This window comes from Sander lucioperca, chromosome 18, assembly GCF_008315115.2.
Source record: "Sander lucioperca isolate FBNREF2018 chromosome 18, SLUC_FBN_1.2, whole genome shotgun sequence".
Taxonomy (NCBI): Eukaryota; Metazoa; Chordata; class Actinopteri; order Perciformes; family Percidae; genus Sander; species Sander lucioperca.
Window position 1 is genome coordinate 29,064,614 of NC_050190.1, and position 17,180 is coordinate 29,081,793.

Below are 17,180 nucleotides of genomic sequence, written 5' to 3' on the forward strand. Positions count from 1 at the left end.
GGATTATCCTACACAACTCTGTAACTTGATTTTTGAAATTAAGCTTCAAAGTAAAAATATTTGAAACAGAAAACAACCACCTCGGCCTATTCTTAAACCTGAGAAGACAGCATGAAACTATAAGCATGAAACTAGTATGATGCTAGTGTTATTGTAGAAGCCAATGAGAATGATCAGCACACCTGATTCTCGATGATCTCTCGACTCCACCGCTGGTCTGTCCACGCTGAGGTCTCCTCCAGATCTGTGTACTCTCCCACTTGGAGGTCCGAGTGAGTCCTGACTGCAGCTGCTTGCTGAACTACAGACACTGCTGGACAACGCAGACCAGAGAATTACATTTGAGGGGGATTCTTGAGAACGAACAATGCCGTTTTTCAAAATGTATTTTATGTTTTACAAAAGTAAAACACTGATGACACTTCCGTGACAGAAGTGTGCAGGTACCTGTGTTCACCAGAAAAACAGTCCTCTTCGCATTTTCTTGGTAATGTCCACGGATTTGGTGGGAGAGCTCTTTCGTTAGAAGTACTGCAATAAAGGTCTTCCCTGAGCCAGTATTCAAGCAGACGATAGTATTATGTTCAAGAGCTGCTTCAAGAAGTTCTACCTGTGGACAGAGGTACAGATTCGCAGACAGTGAGCTGATGAAGGAAAATAGTCAACTAAAATAAATACAATACCACTCAATAAAAATAAAAGAACAGCCATGAATAGCTCTAAATTTGAAAAAAATTCAGTGACATTAATGCCCTAAGGTGGATTTATGGTTGTGCGGGGCTCTACGCAGAGCCTACGTAAGTGGCCTACGACGTTGTGAGGTTTTATACTTGTGCTGGAGTCTATGTCGTTGTAGCGTATCTCTTAAAGTGCTCATATTATGCTTTTTGGCTTTTTTCCTTTACTTTATTGTGTTATATATCTTTTTTGTGCACGTTATAGGAGTGAAAAAGCCAAAAGTCCACCCCAAAGAGACTGTTCACAAACTGCTCCAAACAGCTCTATTGTAGTCCAGCCTTTACTTCAGAGACAAACGTGGTCACTTTGGAACACACGTTATAATGCTCGCCTAGCTGCTAGCGTGGCGCGCCCTCATACTCCGCTTCTGACTGGCTAGTAGTCCTTACCTAGGTGCTGTCAGGGCACGCCCTCATACTCTGCTTCTGACTGGCTAGTAGTCCTTACCTAGGTACTGTCAGGACACGCCCTCATACTCTGCTTCTGACTGGCTAGTAGTCCTTACCTAGCTACTGAGCATGTGCGACTCCCAACAAAGATGGAACAGAAGTGAGAGGTCTCACTCTGTAGCTAAAACAGAGAGCTCAACACACAGGGTGAAAAGAGGAGCTGCAGCAATGTGCAGTACGACAAAAATATGGTGTTTTTGGAAAATTAAACCACATAAACCTATTCCGATATAAACTCTAAATACAACTATGAACCTGAAAATGAGCATAATATGAGCACTTTAAGAGAATAGCAGAGCGGGAGAATGTGGTAGAGCGAGTGAGAGAGTGACGGTGAGTTTCGGAGCGAGTCCCGACTCCGGTGGTGGAGATGGAGAAACAAATAACGGTTTTCCATTACATGGTACCTGCTCGACTCACCTCCGCTCTACTCGCCTTTTTTGGTTTTCCATCATCACATCCCCTTCACCATACCTAGAGATTGGCATGGTTTTATTTCAGTTAGCCTAATAGCTGGTTTGATTTGCATTGAGAGATGATTTTATGGAAAGTACCCCATGCCAATCTCTAGGAAGGGTGAAGGGTATGTGATGATGTGGGGCTATTTTAATTCCAAAGGCCAAGGGAACTTTATCAGGATGCATAGTATCCTGGATCCATGAAATAACTGGCCTTTAAAAATAAAAATCTGCCTGCCTCTATGGGAATTTAACATAGGAGTGTACTGACTTATGCCCCCTGTATTTTAAGGAAGAACATTTATTTACAATACATTATTCATTCACAAAGAAAATTGGTGTCCTTAAAAGGTTGGATTTTTCCTCATTTTTTTAATTAAGGCATTAAGATCAATTTCCAAAAGATTATTTTTTATTCCTCTTCTTAGTCAACTTTAGCATGGGTGTATTCACTTATGCTTAGCACTGTACATTTCTGGAGAGGTGCCCATAAGTGTCCGTATCTACGCGTACCTGCGTACGTACCCACGGCGTAGATTTAACACAGAACTATAAATCAGGACTTAGCCTGTACGTGCTTATGCAGTACATCAAGCAGCTAGTAAGCACAGCCTTCTTACCTGATATTTCCTAGGTGTGTAGATGTTATCATGGATAGCCTCCTGCTGCCATGGCAGACCAAAGAAAGGCCCCATGGGTGAAGTGGCAGGGGTGACAAGCTGTAGGCCTGCCATGCTTCAAAGAGGTGGAGGTGAGGGGGCTGGGCTCCTCCAGTCGTCCACTTTATCTCATTTCATCGTCCTTCTTCTTTTCAGAAGTTCACTGGCAGGGGGCGATGAGGATACCGTGTTAATGTACTGTATACGGCAGATACAGTGGACACTTTTTCTTACTCTTCCTTAAGAAAGCTGAAAAAACCTACTTGACAGCTATCGACCCACATCATGGATGCAGAAAACTCAAACCCAGACTTGGTAGTTTTGGTTTTTGGGTGATTTTAACCACGTAAGCTTGAGAAAAGTACTTCCAAGTTACAAGGAGCAAATCTTTGCTGCCACAAGGCGTGAAAACGCAAATCAAATGTCTCTGTGTTATTCCATCGGCTTTTCACGCGGTGGTGAGAGCTCCTTTGGCGAGTCGGACCACAACAAGTCTCATTACCATGCACTGTGAAACCCAGGAAGACTATAGCCAGGCAATGGTCCCCTCAATACACAGACAGGTTTAATGATTGTCTTCTGTGAACTAACTGGGGGGTAATTAAGGAGGCACATGAAGATCTGGACTCTTTTACTGATGTAAAAGTCGGTTTCCTCCCACCATAAAGACATGCATGCTAGGTAACTAGGACCTACAGTTGAAAATAGCCAGCTGGCGCATTTACAGAATTGTTAATTATTGTGCACTGTCCTTATAAACACATACATGTTGTCATCTCTTATATGAAATGTGTTGAAGCTCCATGTATTCCATCTAGATTAGCTGCAGTATCAAACCACGGTCATCCTAGTTTCTAATCCTAACCTGGCTGATTAAGTAAACACATTGGACTGCAGGTTTGATACCAGCTTTGTCCCACTGCCTCATTCTCCTTTCCCATCAGATCTTGTGTGCCTCCATTTTTAATTAGTGAACATTAGGTCGGTAACCTCCTAAGCCAAACTTAGCCCCGCCCACAACATTTGAGGTCGGGAAGTTCGGTCTGGACTTGATCCGTTGTGGAGCAACTACGCTCGAACCAGAGCTGTCGGGGGCGGGCTTTATACGATGGACAGATGATCAACGGTGACGTAATCAACCACGTCAACAAAGAGCGCTTGGGTTGAATTCGTTTACAACAAAGATGGCTGCCGCTGGAGAATTGAGATGTGTAGATTCCGCCATCGCGTAATTTTAAGAGGAACAGAGAACCGCAATCACGTATGTATACACACTGCCACACCCGTCCGCACGACACGGAAACTGCTGCCTCTGCCTTTGCTCTGTCGAAGCCTGCCTTTGACTGGCAGCTTCTGTGACGTCTGTCTCTGTTGCTCTGATTGGTTGGAGCTCTATCCAATTGAGTGCAGACGCATTTTCGTTCGACCACGTCAGGCTACTCCTGCGTAGGCCAAACAGTAGAAACTGACCCTGAAATCTTGTGCACATGGGATTGCCTCTATTTTAACTTTTAGATTTGTAGAGGAGAGACAGGAAACTTCTGGACAAAAAGGTACGCACTGCGTCAAATCACAGACCGGGAGTCTTCTGTCCCTGGCTAAAATCTACACCATTAGACTACGGAAAAAAAAAAAAAAAAGATTCTTCTGGACTCATGTCTCCCTGCTAACTCTCTTTTTTAAATTCATCCCTACTTTTAAAAGACAGAAATGTATCAGAACTAAGACAGACAGGTTGTGCAACAGCACTTACCTAGAGACCGTTCGTGCCCTTAACTCCTACATCACTAATGTGCCGTTATTATGCCTGTCTATGACACACTGAAAAGGTCTTTTCAGACGGTCAGTGACACTTCGCCTGTGTACTTGCTTGGATCCGCGGGGTCTCACTGCGCTCCTCATGTGAATAGACAGACAGACGAGCACTTTGCGAGCTTCTGTGCACTACCGTTTCCCTGCTGGTACAACTGAATGACATTAGTTGACTGAGATAGAGCTGGGCAATATATCGATATTATATCGATATCGTGATATGAGACTAGATATCGTCTTAGATTTTGGATATTGTAATATCGTAATATGACATTGTCTTTTCCTGGTTTTAAAGGCTGCATTACAGTAAAGTGATGTCATTTTCTGAACTTAAGAGACTGTTCTAGCTGTTCTATTATTTGCCTTTACCCACTTAGTCATTATATCCACATTACTGATGATTATTTATCAAAAATCTCATTGTGTAAATATTTAGTGAAAGCACCAATAGTCAACACTACAATATCGCTGCTGTATCGATATTGAGGTATTTGGTCAAAAATATCGTGATATTTGATTTTCTCCATATCGCCCAGCCCTAGACTGAGGTATCATGTATCCCTAATCATATAAGTGTAAACAAATAGCTAAAGTTAGTCTAATTAGCACAGACGTAATTCTATAGTCTAATTTAAGTTCAAACTACAACGCTACCCAATACGTCCAGTCTTGTGCCAATGCTTTGCATGCAAAAGCCATACTGTTTATGTCCTGATAACTGTTATATATTTTAGGGAAACTCACAAACAGCAAGAATCAGTCTCTTGTTCATTACTTTGCACCATGCGTCGCTCCCGTTGGAAAATGTTAGACACAATTTAACGCTTGCAGCGGGCGAGCATATCACAAAAACAACCGCGACATTTTCGCGGGATTGCGCCTACTGGTCGATTCGCCTGTCAGATTGCCCGTGCCACCCTAAGGTTCGCCCAGAAGGTGAACTGGCACCTCTCCAGCTACCAGTCCACCAACATACTTTGGTCCGGACGGGGACTTGATCCAGCAACCCTCCGGTTCCCAAACCGATATCGCGCCAGTTGATATCGCGATGACGATAAAAAAAACGACATATTATGCAGCTCTAGTTTGTTTAGAACTTGAGAGTAGCGTGCTGGAATAGTGTCTTAGGAAATATACTTACAGGCAATAACTGAGACTTTCTGGATGAGCAGACAACACTTAATCTGGGCTTCATGATAAAATATCTCTTAATCAACTCCTGATGCTCCCCCACATTTAGTGGGAAACGGACCTAGAAAAGCAAAAACAGAGAACACTGCTAATAATCATTCCTTTCAGACATGGCACAGACGTACAGGCGATAAGATAAGGCGTCTATATAACCGTGTAATGAATGACAATCAAAAAGTTATTTTGGCTGTAGAAAGCAGTAATAAAAATTCATGTAGACTTCTGAATTACACCAGAATCTCTTCATTCACAAGAAATATGAAATGTGGAGGAAGCAGCCAAGTTAGAGCTGGGCAAAATATCGATATCATATCGACATCGATATATGAGACTAGATATCGTCTTCAATTTTGGATATCGGAATATCGTGATATTTAACAAGTGTTGTCTTTTCGTGGTTTTACAGGCTGCATTGCAGTAAAGTGATGTCATTTTCTGAACTTACCAGACAGTTTCAGCTGTTCTGTTATTTGCCTTTACCCACTTAGTCATTATATCCACATTATTGGTGATTTTTGTATCTAAAATCTCATTGTGTACATTTTTCGTGAAAGCACCAAAAGTCAAGATGTAACAATATCGACACAGATGCATGTGTTGCGCATGTGCTGCTACGGTTACTCGTGTGCTGATACCGTGACAGCACTGTTACACTCAAAAGTAAAACATCTCACCTCGACACAGATGGTAAGTGTCAGGGATTGTGGCTGGGTCCTCCGCTCTGCAAAGACAAAAGCAGAGAGCAAAAATGAGAACGGTATGGTACTGCAGGGTGCCAGATGCTGACGAAGGTACACTGAGCAAGGGGGAGGAAGGATCCATCGGCAGACTAGGACGAGCTTTTCGACACAGCCCAAAAAAATAAATAAATAAAAAGGCCACCACGGCACACGCGACCCGATTCTGAGTACTGCTAAGCCCCGCAGCTGTAACCAATCCCAGCAGTCAGCTTTGTGAAGCAAAAACAGGTCTTCAATGGAGTGGCTCACATTTGTTGGTGATTAAAAACATAACGCAACCTGATGCTCATCTATGGAGCTTTAATCAAGCAGTTTAAATCAAATCGCTCCTCTTGATTTGTCGGTCTGAGCCAAGAACAGAGTGCAACCGCTCTGAAGTGAGTGCTCTGACAAAGCCCATACACGACACGTGCTGGCTTGGCTCAACTCGGTTTGCCTCTGCGTCAGCACAGCAGCGATTTGCATTTCCATTAGAACAGGGCTACCTGTTTGACGGTGTGTCTTTAGAGGTATGGTGGGACTTTTCGGGGCTACGGCTAAGAGGGAGTCTTCTATTTCGGATGTTATAATCATACTGTAGCCGACAGGACTAACAAGTTCATTTGCGGTTAAGAAATAGATTGTATAACCTACATACATTTTTAACATACAAAAGACGTTTTTTTTAACCCTTGTGTTGTCTTCCCGCCTAAAATTGTTTTGACTTTTTTTCTGCATTTTTCCCCCAGGCTTCAGGCACTTTTGTAGACGTTTTTTGTCGGATGTTTTTCTTGTTCTTTTCCCGCTTTTTTGATATTCATGTAGCTTTTTTGACATTTTTGTCACTTTGACGTTTGACGCTTTTCCCCCACTACCACCAGTATATACACACCAATTAATAATCAAATTATAATGACTAGTTTTACACGTATTCTTGGAATTCATGGTCAATAAACTTCATTTAAATAAAATCATACCACATTTGAGAGTTTAAAACGCAGAAATATGCTACAATATTAAATACCCACAATTCAATAAAAGTAGTGAACTGATCTGTAATTTTACTTGTGAAGAGTGTTGTATGGAACCATCCAGGTTATTTTTGGGCAATTTGGTTGAAAGAAACCCACATTTCTGATATAGATCTTTAAAAACAGGTCAAATTTGACCCGAGGACAACATGAGGGTTAAAACTTTATAGTATATATATATATATATATATATATATATATATATATATATATATATATATATATTTATTTATTTTTTATTAATATTGGTTTAACTGATAATATTAGGCTAATCGGTCAAAAATCCTATTGTCAGTTAACGGTTAATCATTAACATCCCTACCAGCAGGACTTGCAACCTCAACCATAACGTTTTGTTATGTAGGCCTAAGTTACAAAGAAATTGTTATTTTGGCCGGTAAAAAATATGCTTGGCCGGTGGATTTTTTCATCTAGCCGCCAAGTTGGCCGGTGAGTCAAAAAGTGAATTTCGGACACAGTCTGTCGGTGAAGTGTCGGTGCTTTTGCTAATAAAAACGATTGATAAAAACCTTTCATTTTGTATAAATTTGTCACAACATCCTCCATTATTTTGTTACTTAAAAGCTTTTATTATGAAGCAGCAAAATCAGCAAATGTAACTAAACTCAGCAGTAACTTGAAACGACTATTATACAGCTGAAAGGGAAAATGAAATGGTAAAACAAATCTATATCTGAAAGACTAGACTAGGCGCGGTGTGATTTCTGTTTTCTTGTGTTTTGGTTTGTTCTGTTTTCCTCGAGACCGCAGAGGGTGGGGGGTGGTTTTGGTTCCTGTTCGATTGTAATAGTTTGTTCTGTATGTTGTGTGTTCAAAAACAGGGTTTCCCCACACATAGACTAATGTGTGACGGTGCGCCGCACTATCAACACCAGCCGCCGCACATTGCGTTTAGTTATTAATTTTTTTTAAACGCTATTTAAAACACGCTCAGCTGGCGAAATTCAGGTTGGTAGGTATCTATCTCGTGAACACCTTTACACAATCGCACATTAAAAAGTGCTATAAAAATATTTTATATTCTGAATACAATGTTGTCAGTGTGTTAATGTTGTAAGTCTCTACGTTTAGCTCTCGCGTACTGTGTAATGAATGACAACGCGCGCTTCTCAGCCGCTCCAGCAACGGACGCAACCATCGGTATGGATTTTTGCCGATAACGATAGTTCCACCAATCAACTATCGGTGCCGATTAATCGGCAAAACCGATGAATCGGTCGACCTCTAGTACCTACTTATCCCCCCTGTATTTTAAGGAAGAACATTTATTTATTTATGATACATTATTCATTCACAAAGAAAATTGGTGTCCTTAAAGGTCGGATTTTTAATTAAGGCATTAAGATTAATTTCCAAAAGATGATTTTTTTTTTTATTCCTCTTTTTAGTCAACTTTAGCATGGGTTCATAAACTCATGAGTGCCACTGTATATGAAAATACACCTATTTTGAGTTAAAAAAAAAAAACGGAAATGATGAATTATTTTGACTAATAGTTTAGATCAGAGAAGCGTATGTTGATGGATAATCACAGCCTGTTTCATGTAGGGAATCATCCATGTTATGTTTGGGCAATTTGGTTAAAGAGACCCATGTTTTTGATATAGAAACTTTGAAAACGGGTCGAATTTGACCCGCGGACAACAGGAGGGTTAAATGACATAAAACTGACAAAACCATCAACAGTCATACCCCTCAGGACCTTAGCTAATGTTAGCAATTAAATTGTGGTTAAACAAAGACACGGCAATTATAAAAAACCGTCGCGATTAGACAATTATGTATTGTATATAGTCTGTCTGTCTGTAACTGATGTTGTCCTTAACAGGTCTCTCTTGAGAATGAGACCCCATGTCTCAATGGGAGTACCTGTATAAATAAAGGTTAAATAAAAATGTAATATTGTTACAGGCCCAAGTCTCAGAACATGTAGACTTAGGACTGGATCGTGGTTGGTCCTTGTATGGAAACTTGAAAGTCAGTTGTCAAAATGAATGTAATATAGAAAGTAATAACTAGACTTATATTAACCAATACTGCTTCATACTACTCTGTGGAGACCGTTTTATTTGGTTGTAGACATCATAAGAATCGGTGTGTTTTACATCATTTCTTTGACACCAGAAAGATTGATTTTGTTGTTGCGGCCACCAAAAACTGTTCTAGAAATAAAGGGCGCCTGGTCAAAGATACATGACTATCAAGTCTGGACCAATGATGCAACACTGACGACTGGTATGTAGCCCGTGGCAACACTGTAAGCCCCCCACAGCAGGCGGCATCGACAGGTGTCACCGCAGCTTGATGTGCAGCACCACGTCGAGATACACCACGGTCCTATTTCCAAGTGTTAACATTTGCCCCAGATAGCCACATCCCGACTACGGGGCCGCAACTAACCATTATTTTCACTGCCGATTATTTTCTCGATTGCTCGTTTGGTCTCTAAAATGGTGAAACGTGGATCAGTGTTGCCCAATGCCCAAGATGACGTCCTCAAATGTCTTGTTTTGTCCACAACTCAAAGATATTCAGTTTACTGTCACAGACGAGAGGAAACTATTAAACATTCACATTTAAGAAGCTGTATTGTATATTATATATGCAGTATATGGCATATGTCAATAAGAATCAGTTTATGCCAGTGAGAGTGAAACTGTTTATAAGTGCCATTATGAATGTTTTTAACTGCTCTTTATTATTTCTGTAAAGCACTTTAAATTGCCTTGTTGCTGAGATGTGCTATACAAATGATGCTTCCTCTCCATAAGACAGTAGCAGTGCAGCAGCATAAAAAGAATCAACACCATTCGGACTCAGCATATGCCACTTGAACAAGAGTGTAACACCACCAGCACCTTTCTGATCTCCGTGTCACTCCATGCCTATGTGTGAAATGTACGGTATGTACGTTTTAAGAAGCTTAAGCCGTACTTTCTATGTTCACATAATGTACCTTAACAATGTGCATATTGTACCTGTTAATGTGACTGTACTGCTTACAGTCACATTAACAGGAATGCTAGGTGCAACGCAGACAGACTGACAGGGCAACAAAATGAAGGAAAAAAAAAAGACTTACCAAATCTTTTACAAACATGACAACGACATATCAAATTGCAAGGACATTTATAAAAAGGTATTGGTCTGAAAGGGCCTTAAGAAACGTCAGTTTAAATTACTGACTCTTTCACACCTGTAGTCTTCTATTAACACGCAACATATCTGCCATAGCCCCACAGTTTTGTACAAGTGTAGCTGGCAGCTAGCCTATATCAAGCTAAACATACATGCAGAACACAACGTCGGAAACATTAGCCAGATTCATTTATTTTCACTGCACCATATCCAGCGGCTGTCATTAAATATATAAACCAGTGCCAGTATGACATTTATTTCTACAATTCTCCGTTCTCGGTAGCAAGTATTAAACCATCATGTTTACACGTTGTTAGCAGCTTCCTCTCTCAAAACGTAAGCAAGAACCCATGTAAGGCAATTAAAAGCCATTAGCTGGACACTTGACCATTAAGTTACTGGCAGAGACCATGCTGAGTAACATTAGCTAGCTAGTTAGCAACTAAGCAGCTCATTTTCTGCCAAGCATAAACGTTATAATGTTAGATAACTAGCCGAGTTAATGAACATAACCATGACGTCAAAGCAATTTGATGACATTTTTGGAGATGCTTCCCTGAGATTTCATGATTACAAAGAGCAACAAAGCCTCTCGAGATCCTTGGCCTCATTATTGGTGGCAAAGTATTAACCGGGGACGCTAGCTTAACGTTACATTTATAAACAACTGGATGCTAACGTATTAGCTTATTTACGTTACGTTATCTTAGCTGATATCATGTCGTAAAGAATAGTTCGGTACAAATAATGTCTCAGATAGACTATTAGCCTTTCGCATAGCGTTACCAGTTGGCAAAGACTCACATAACTGCATTGAAAACCCTTTTAGCAGCTTTCAGCAGGGTAAGTTAACGGTTAACTTAACGTTAACCTAGCATGGCTAGCGAATGCTAGCTACATCAAACAGATCGATCCTGTCGGCAACCAGTTATTGACCTGACTATTTTAATGGCCAAAGGCATGTGGCGTTATGTCTGAATGTGTGTGCCTGGCCCCAACAGTGTAACGAGCCAAACTGAAACATGGCTTCACCCAAAATGTACAGCGTGTAACGCAACACAACGTCCGGACAGTGACTACATCCACCATGCACCATCACCATGTCAGCCAGCCAGTTTGCTAGTTAGCTAGCTGTTAGCTAGCAAGGCCAACACATGCACAAGAGTAACGTTAACGTTATTCCAGAAAGAAAAAAACATATAATTCGGTTCATAATCTCACCTGATGTATGTTTTTCAATTTATATAATGGGCTATAAAGACTTGAAATCGTTCGTTGGATACCCCCACTGCCATTCACTCTTGCTGTCCCGATTTGGTGGCTACTCGTTCACGGTGGGACCACTTCCTTTCACCCGGGCCTCTGCTACGACGAAACGTTAACGTAAACTCCGTAACTGCCAGCCGCGTATCTTGTACGTTATTCTACTAAAGTGAAGGAGAATCCCTGCGCTTCGAATGTTCGTAATGTGCTAAAAGTGTGGAGGTCTCTATGGTTCCTCTGCTGTCACTGGCCTCATTTCAGGGAAGATGAAGAAACCCATTGCATTGTATTGTATTGTATTGTATTGACATTACCTAAATTCCTATTCTTTAATTAAACAAAATCCCATCAATCACAAAACATTAAAGTGCACACCAAGTACATAAATAAATAATATAAATAGAACAGAGCGAATACAAACTTATACACATTACTTTTTGCATTATAAATATTTATTTATTCCCAGAGGGTAAACCACGCATGACAGCAGATCTATACACATAATAGACGAGAGTTCAGTGCTTTTGCCACTGTCATGGAGGTGTTGATTAAATGATAACTTTTAGCATGAGGTTGTAGTCTGTGTGTTGTGGACTGCATTATTTCAGAGGGGTGTCTAATATTTAGTTATATAGTTTTAGGTGCTTATATTTTCATACCCAACCAGTTCTCATCCTATATTTGTTTGTATACTTGCAGACTGGTTACTTCACATTTAATATTACACATATTTTATATATACTACACATATGTTATATATACTGTGTATAGGTTGTAAATTGTATTCTACACTTGTATATACATGTACATTCTTTTCATTACTCTAAGTATATTTATTTTAAGTAAACTGTTTTTTTTCAGTAGTTGTTCTGACATTTTTATCTTTGCTATCTTAATTTTTTTTTTTATCTTATTCATTATTTATAGTATATTTCTTGTATTTTGTGTATGTGAGTGAGTGAGTATGTGTGTATGTCCTTGTAACTTGCTGCTGTAACAGAGAAATTTTCCAATTTGGGATTAATAAAGTCTATCTATCTATCTATCTATCTGTCTGTCTGTCTGTCTGTCTGTCTGTCTGTCTGTCTGTCTGTCTGTCTATCTATCTATCTATTCAGCCCTCCTGAAGTTGTTGACTGTGTTACATGATGTCCTCTAGGTGGCAGCATTACTCCACATTGCTGTTCTGTTAGTAGGCCTACCAAGTGCCTTGAACACGTGTGAAATATGTATTGTTTTCTTCCCTACAAAGCCCTGCAGGTTTCAGAGAGGCAAACTCAATACTCCCAGATCTAGTTAACAATACCTGGAACTGGATTTAAGTGCCAATTTAACATTACAGTAACAAAGAATTGACAAACTTGAGATTATTGTCTGGAAAAGAATGATTTGGAGCCACATGTGTGTGTGCGCGTGTGTGTGTGTGTGTGTGTGTGTGTGTGTGTGTGTGTGTGTGTGTGTGTGTGTGTGTGTGTGTGTGTGTGTCAGATGTTTGTCGGGTGACCATACAGACGTTTATGCCAGAAAATGTGGACAGAAGTCTTATCTTATAAGCTCCATCTTTGTTCATAAAGCAAATATAAGAACAACAACAATGGGTCTGTCTGCTGTTTGCTGCTGAGCAGGTAGTGCAGGTCCATCACAGTCTTTCCACTGAAAACAGCTGCTGTTGGAAACCAGTTGAGAGTTTATGAGACTTAGCCAAAAAGTTACTTTTCTTTTGGGTTGTGAAACCAAAACAGTAAACTGAAAGAGCATAAAAAAGCTCAGTAGAGCTAAGGAGAACAGCAGAGTCGGGTGATAATGCTTTAAACCTTTTTTTAAAGTAATCTGAATAACATGGTAAATATGTGTTATGTATTCATTCATTTTTAGCCTGGTATTTACATGTCTTTAAACTATTCACTGCAGATCTCCAGGATCTGCCAATAATCAATCAATCAATCACATTTTATTTCAAGGGTAAGATCACCATTAAACATGGTCTTGGTGCAGAAAAGGCAGTCAGACTGATCACTTGGCTCTCCGAGGTCCAAAAAGTGCCTCGGAACACACTGAAGTGACGCTGATTTGAGCGTACATTCTGCACGAGACGTAATACAAAAAATGAAAACTGGAAATGATGAACGCGTCGTGTGGGTCTGGCTTCTCCAGCTGACCGATAATGGCGGCTTGTTCGAAATACAATCTTGTATTTTACGAAAATAGTTCATTTAAACGTGTGTCTGAAAACATTTTAAGCGAGAAATAGGCCGTGCAGTTGCTGAATCTGTCTTCATTTCAGATCAACAAAGGTCAGTTTAAAAGATTTTCGTCAGATTTTGAGAGGCTGTTCGTCACTTATCCCGCTCGACATTTCCGGGTTAGCACTCCACCAATCAGATTGGTCACTGAGTCTGACTGCCCGCCCTCCGACCCAGCAAGTCAGGTCGGCCAAAATGAAGGCCGGGGGCCCCTCCGACGGACGACGGTATGGAACACACCGAACAGACTCGAGTCACCGACCTCGCCAGACTGTCCCACGGCCGATTATCGGGTTGGTGTGTCAGAGCCTTAAAGGAACACAGAAATAACATACAGCAACAAAACAATTGAACAGCAATTAAATCAGTAATAATAAGCCAGCAACATAAGACAATAAGTGGAAAAAGGTCGCAGAAAGGATGGGGTTTTCTGGTGGGCTGTAGTATAGTAGAGTAGAGATGGGTTTTCAATATAGATTTAATAATGTAAACTGAGTGAGCTTATTTAACATGAATAATAAGAAGTGAAAAGAAAACACACACAAGAGACAAAGGGTTTAAAACATGTCATTTATTGCACTTGACTGGTGCTGTTGAAACAATTAGAACGATTGAGGTTCTTTACTAGGTCAGTTCCTTTAGTGTTTTGGTGGGGGGGGGTGGTATGGTCCTGTGGCCATGGTCACTGCAGACACAAACACACACAGTCACACATACTGTATCCTTGTAAAGACCTTTAACTGCCTTCCCTCTTTCCTAAGGTACTACTCCAGACTCTGAGGGACTACCGCAGTATTTGGGGACTTTACCCAGCAGTAGCACTCAGGCTGTCTGAGGGGGCCGGGGCCTAAAAAATGAAAATGGCACCAACACGCAGAGAGTCGTAATCCAATTAGGTGAAAACAGTTCCAAACTTAAAACTTGATTTATGATTGTGCGGAGGCTCCACGCAGAGCTCCCGCCGTAGCCCACGTAAGAAGTCTGAAGTTTGTACTTGTGCATTGGTGTGTGCGTCGATCTCTTTAGGAGAATATCAGGGCAGGCATGTGTGTGCGCGCGCGTGGGGAGTGTGTGGTAGAGCGAGTGAGAGAGTGACGGCAAGTGTGGCTAGAGTCATAGTGAGAGAAACAAAGTGCCTCCCCTGTGCTTTCTGACCACGGTGGGAAATCTGTAACAGGAAATGTTAAAGGTGCAGAAGGTAAGACTTATAAAACTAACTTTCTGTCATATTTGCTGAAACTGACCCTATGTTCCAGTAGAACTACATGAAGCAGGTCATTAAAAAAAAATCCAGCTCCTCTGGCACCACCTACAGCCTGTAGTGCGATCTGCAAAAATCCACCGCTCCCTGTTCAGATGCACCAATCAGGGCCGGGGGGGGTGTCTAACTGCATGTCAATTACTGCTCATGCACACACATTCATTCTCCCTTGTGGGGGGAGGGGCTTAGGAGACCATTTTGGGCTTTAGCGGAAAGGGGGGAGGGACTGAGAAGTTGTCGATGTTCCAATTTTTTGGCTAAGTCCTGGATCTTCACATTTGATGCTTACCTAATGCATGCTAATTCTAATCTGAACTCTAAATCAGGTGGTAACAACCATGTCTTTCCTTATTTATCTGCTTTGTTTGCTGGGATTACAAGATGATTATGTCATCATGATGAAATAATTGTGTTGACCTCGACATAAGGTTGGATAGAGTAACATATTCTATGATCTCCAGCTTTGTTTTGTCACCATCAAAATGGTTGTGTTTGAATTTGAACATAAACATAATTCTGAGATTTTAATTCACCATTTAGGATTAGGATTGGGCATCAAGAACTGATTCCGACTTGGAATTGTTTCAAAAATTAAGATTCCAATGGAATCGTTTCTTTATTGGAATAGTTTGGAAGTGTTTTGAATCTGATTATCCAGTTTCCAAATTTAACACACGCAAGTATTGGTTTCCGTAGCGTCCGCCGTACTTCCGGGCGCTTGTTGTGTTGCAGCCACAGAGCACAGTAAGCGGCGCTCTTAAGTGTGGCTTCATTTTACGTTGAAAAAGCCCGATAAAAACTGTAAATCACCATTCAATAAAAACTTTCCTCTTATCTATGAAATAAGCATGTGACCCATTACAACTCCACCCCTCAAAGAATCAGAATAGAACCGTAATTGAAAGGAAGAATTGAAATTGGAATCAGAATTGTTAATAATTAAAACAATGCCCAACCTTACTCACAATAGACATTAGCAGGTAACCGCAGGAACAACCCAAAAACTAACTAGCCCTTGGTTGAAGTGAAGACTAAAGGCTAAATGTCTGTCCCATTTCCATACTAAACAGTAATTCTAAGGTTTTGAGTATGTAGTATATTCAAATAAGTCAATGTGCAGACTAAACACACTTGATGTTTAGCCTCTACACTAATATACAAAAGCAAATTGAAATGTAATTGTAAATGAATTACCTTTTTGTTGTTGTTCATGAACAGATCTGAAAAGTTGCTAAATTAGCAAATCTATCAGTGTGTTTAATTAGTTTTACTCCTAAATTCATTTACTGAAGTACTGTACTTATGTACAATTTTGAGGTACTTTACTTGGTATTCCAAAGATTGATGGACATCCGTTGGTGCACATATTGCATCATTTCTTACAGTACAAACGTAAAAAGATTTCCTGTAAGGTAGCTGGTAAAACATTTGGCATATAGTTTATACCGGTGGTTCCCAAAGTGGGGTTCGAGGTCCCCCAGGGATCCTTGAGGGGTTTCCAGGGGGTCCCCAGCAAGAAGGGGAATCATTTATTTTTACTATAAAAGGTCCTTGCACACCTTGTCTGAAATTTTCGTATGCGTTTCTTCGTATCTGTCAACCTAAACATTCGTCACGCACAGAAACCTTGCACACTGAGCATTGATCAATAGAAATTGTATTCATAACACAAGGTTTATGGGCTGGGTATGGATGTGGACCTTGGCTCCAGGCTTTGAGAAGTGCTGCTTTATGCACTTAGTAAATAGTATGGAATTGGGACACAGCTCTAGTTCTCACAAGGATAGAAGTACAAAAACACATCCGCACACACACTTGAGATGTGACTGTGATGCACTCATTGAATGTAAATATTAATGGACAGAGCATATGTGACGTCACCCATTGGTTTGTGGAGATCTGCTAGGAGTCGTCGAGTTTGCCGTTACGGGCGCAGCCATCCTGGTTGCGGATGTGACGATTTTAGACGAGAGGGAGGAGTGAGGGAGGAGCCACAGACTGTTGGGCGGTATCTGACTGTGACGTTAGCTGAGAGTTGGCAACGCTGCTTACACGTTACGTTACACACTTTCACTGGCAATCTGGATGCAACTGCTGCTGAAAGCTAGCCTACATAATTCAAGGTAAGATTTAGCTTCGCTAGGTTTTAAATATATCTTTGTCCCATAGTTATATTACATATAAGACAGGCCGCGGA

General features: G+C 40.8%; 1 protein-coding gene across 1 annotated transcript in view; it reads right to left on the reverse strand.

Annotated features, from left to right (window-relative positions):
• The window catches only part of dicer1 (dicer 1, ribonuclease type III), a 50,389-nt gene extending 38,784 nt beyond the window's left edge, over positions 1-11,605 (reverse strand). Inside the window, exons 1-6 of the mRNA XM_031321440.2 lie at positions 11,438-11,605; positions 5,982-6,028; positions 5,258-5,368; positions 2,266-2,467; positions 448-610; positions 183-313 (exon numbers count right to left, since the gene is read on the reverse strand). Of these exons, the coding sequence (XP_031177300.1) occupies positions 183-313; positions 448-610; positions 2,266-2,379 (408 nt within the window). The 5' untranslated portion in view covers positions 2,380-2,467; positions 5,258-5,368; positions 5,982-6,028; positions 11,438-11,605. The remainder of the gene's footprint in view (positions 1-182; positions 314-447; positions 611-2,265; positions 2,468-5,257; positions 5,369-5,981; positions 6,029-11,437) is intronic.
• Positions 11,606-17,180: the final 5,575 nt, after the last annotated feature.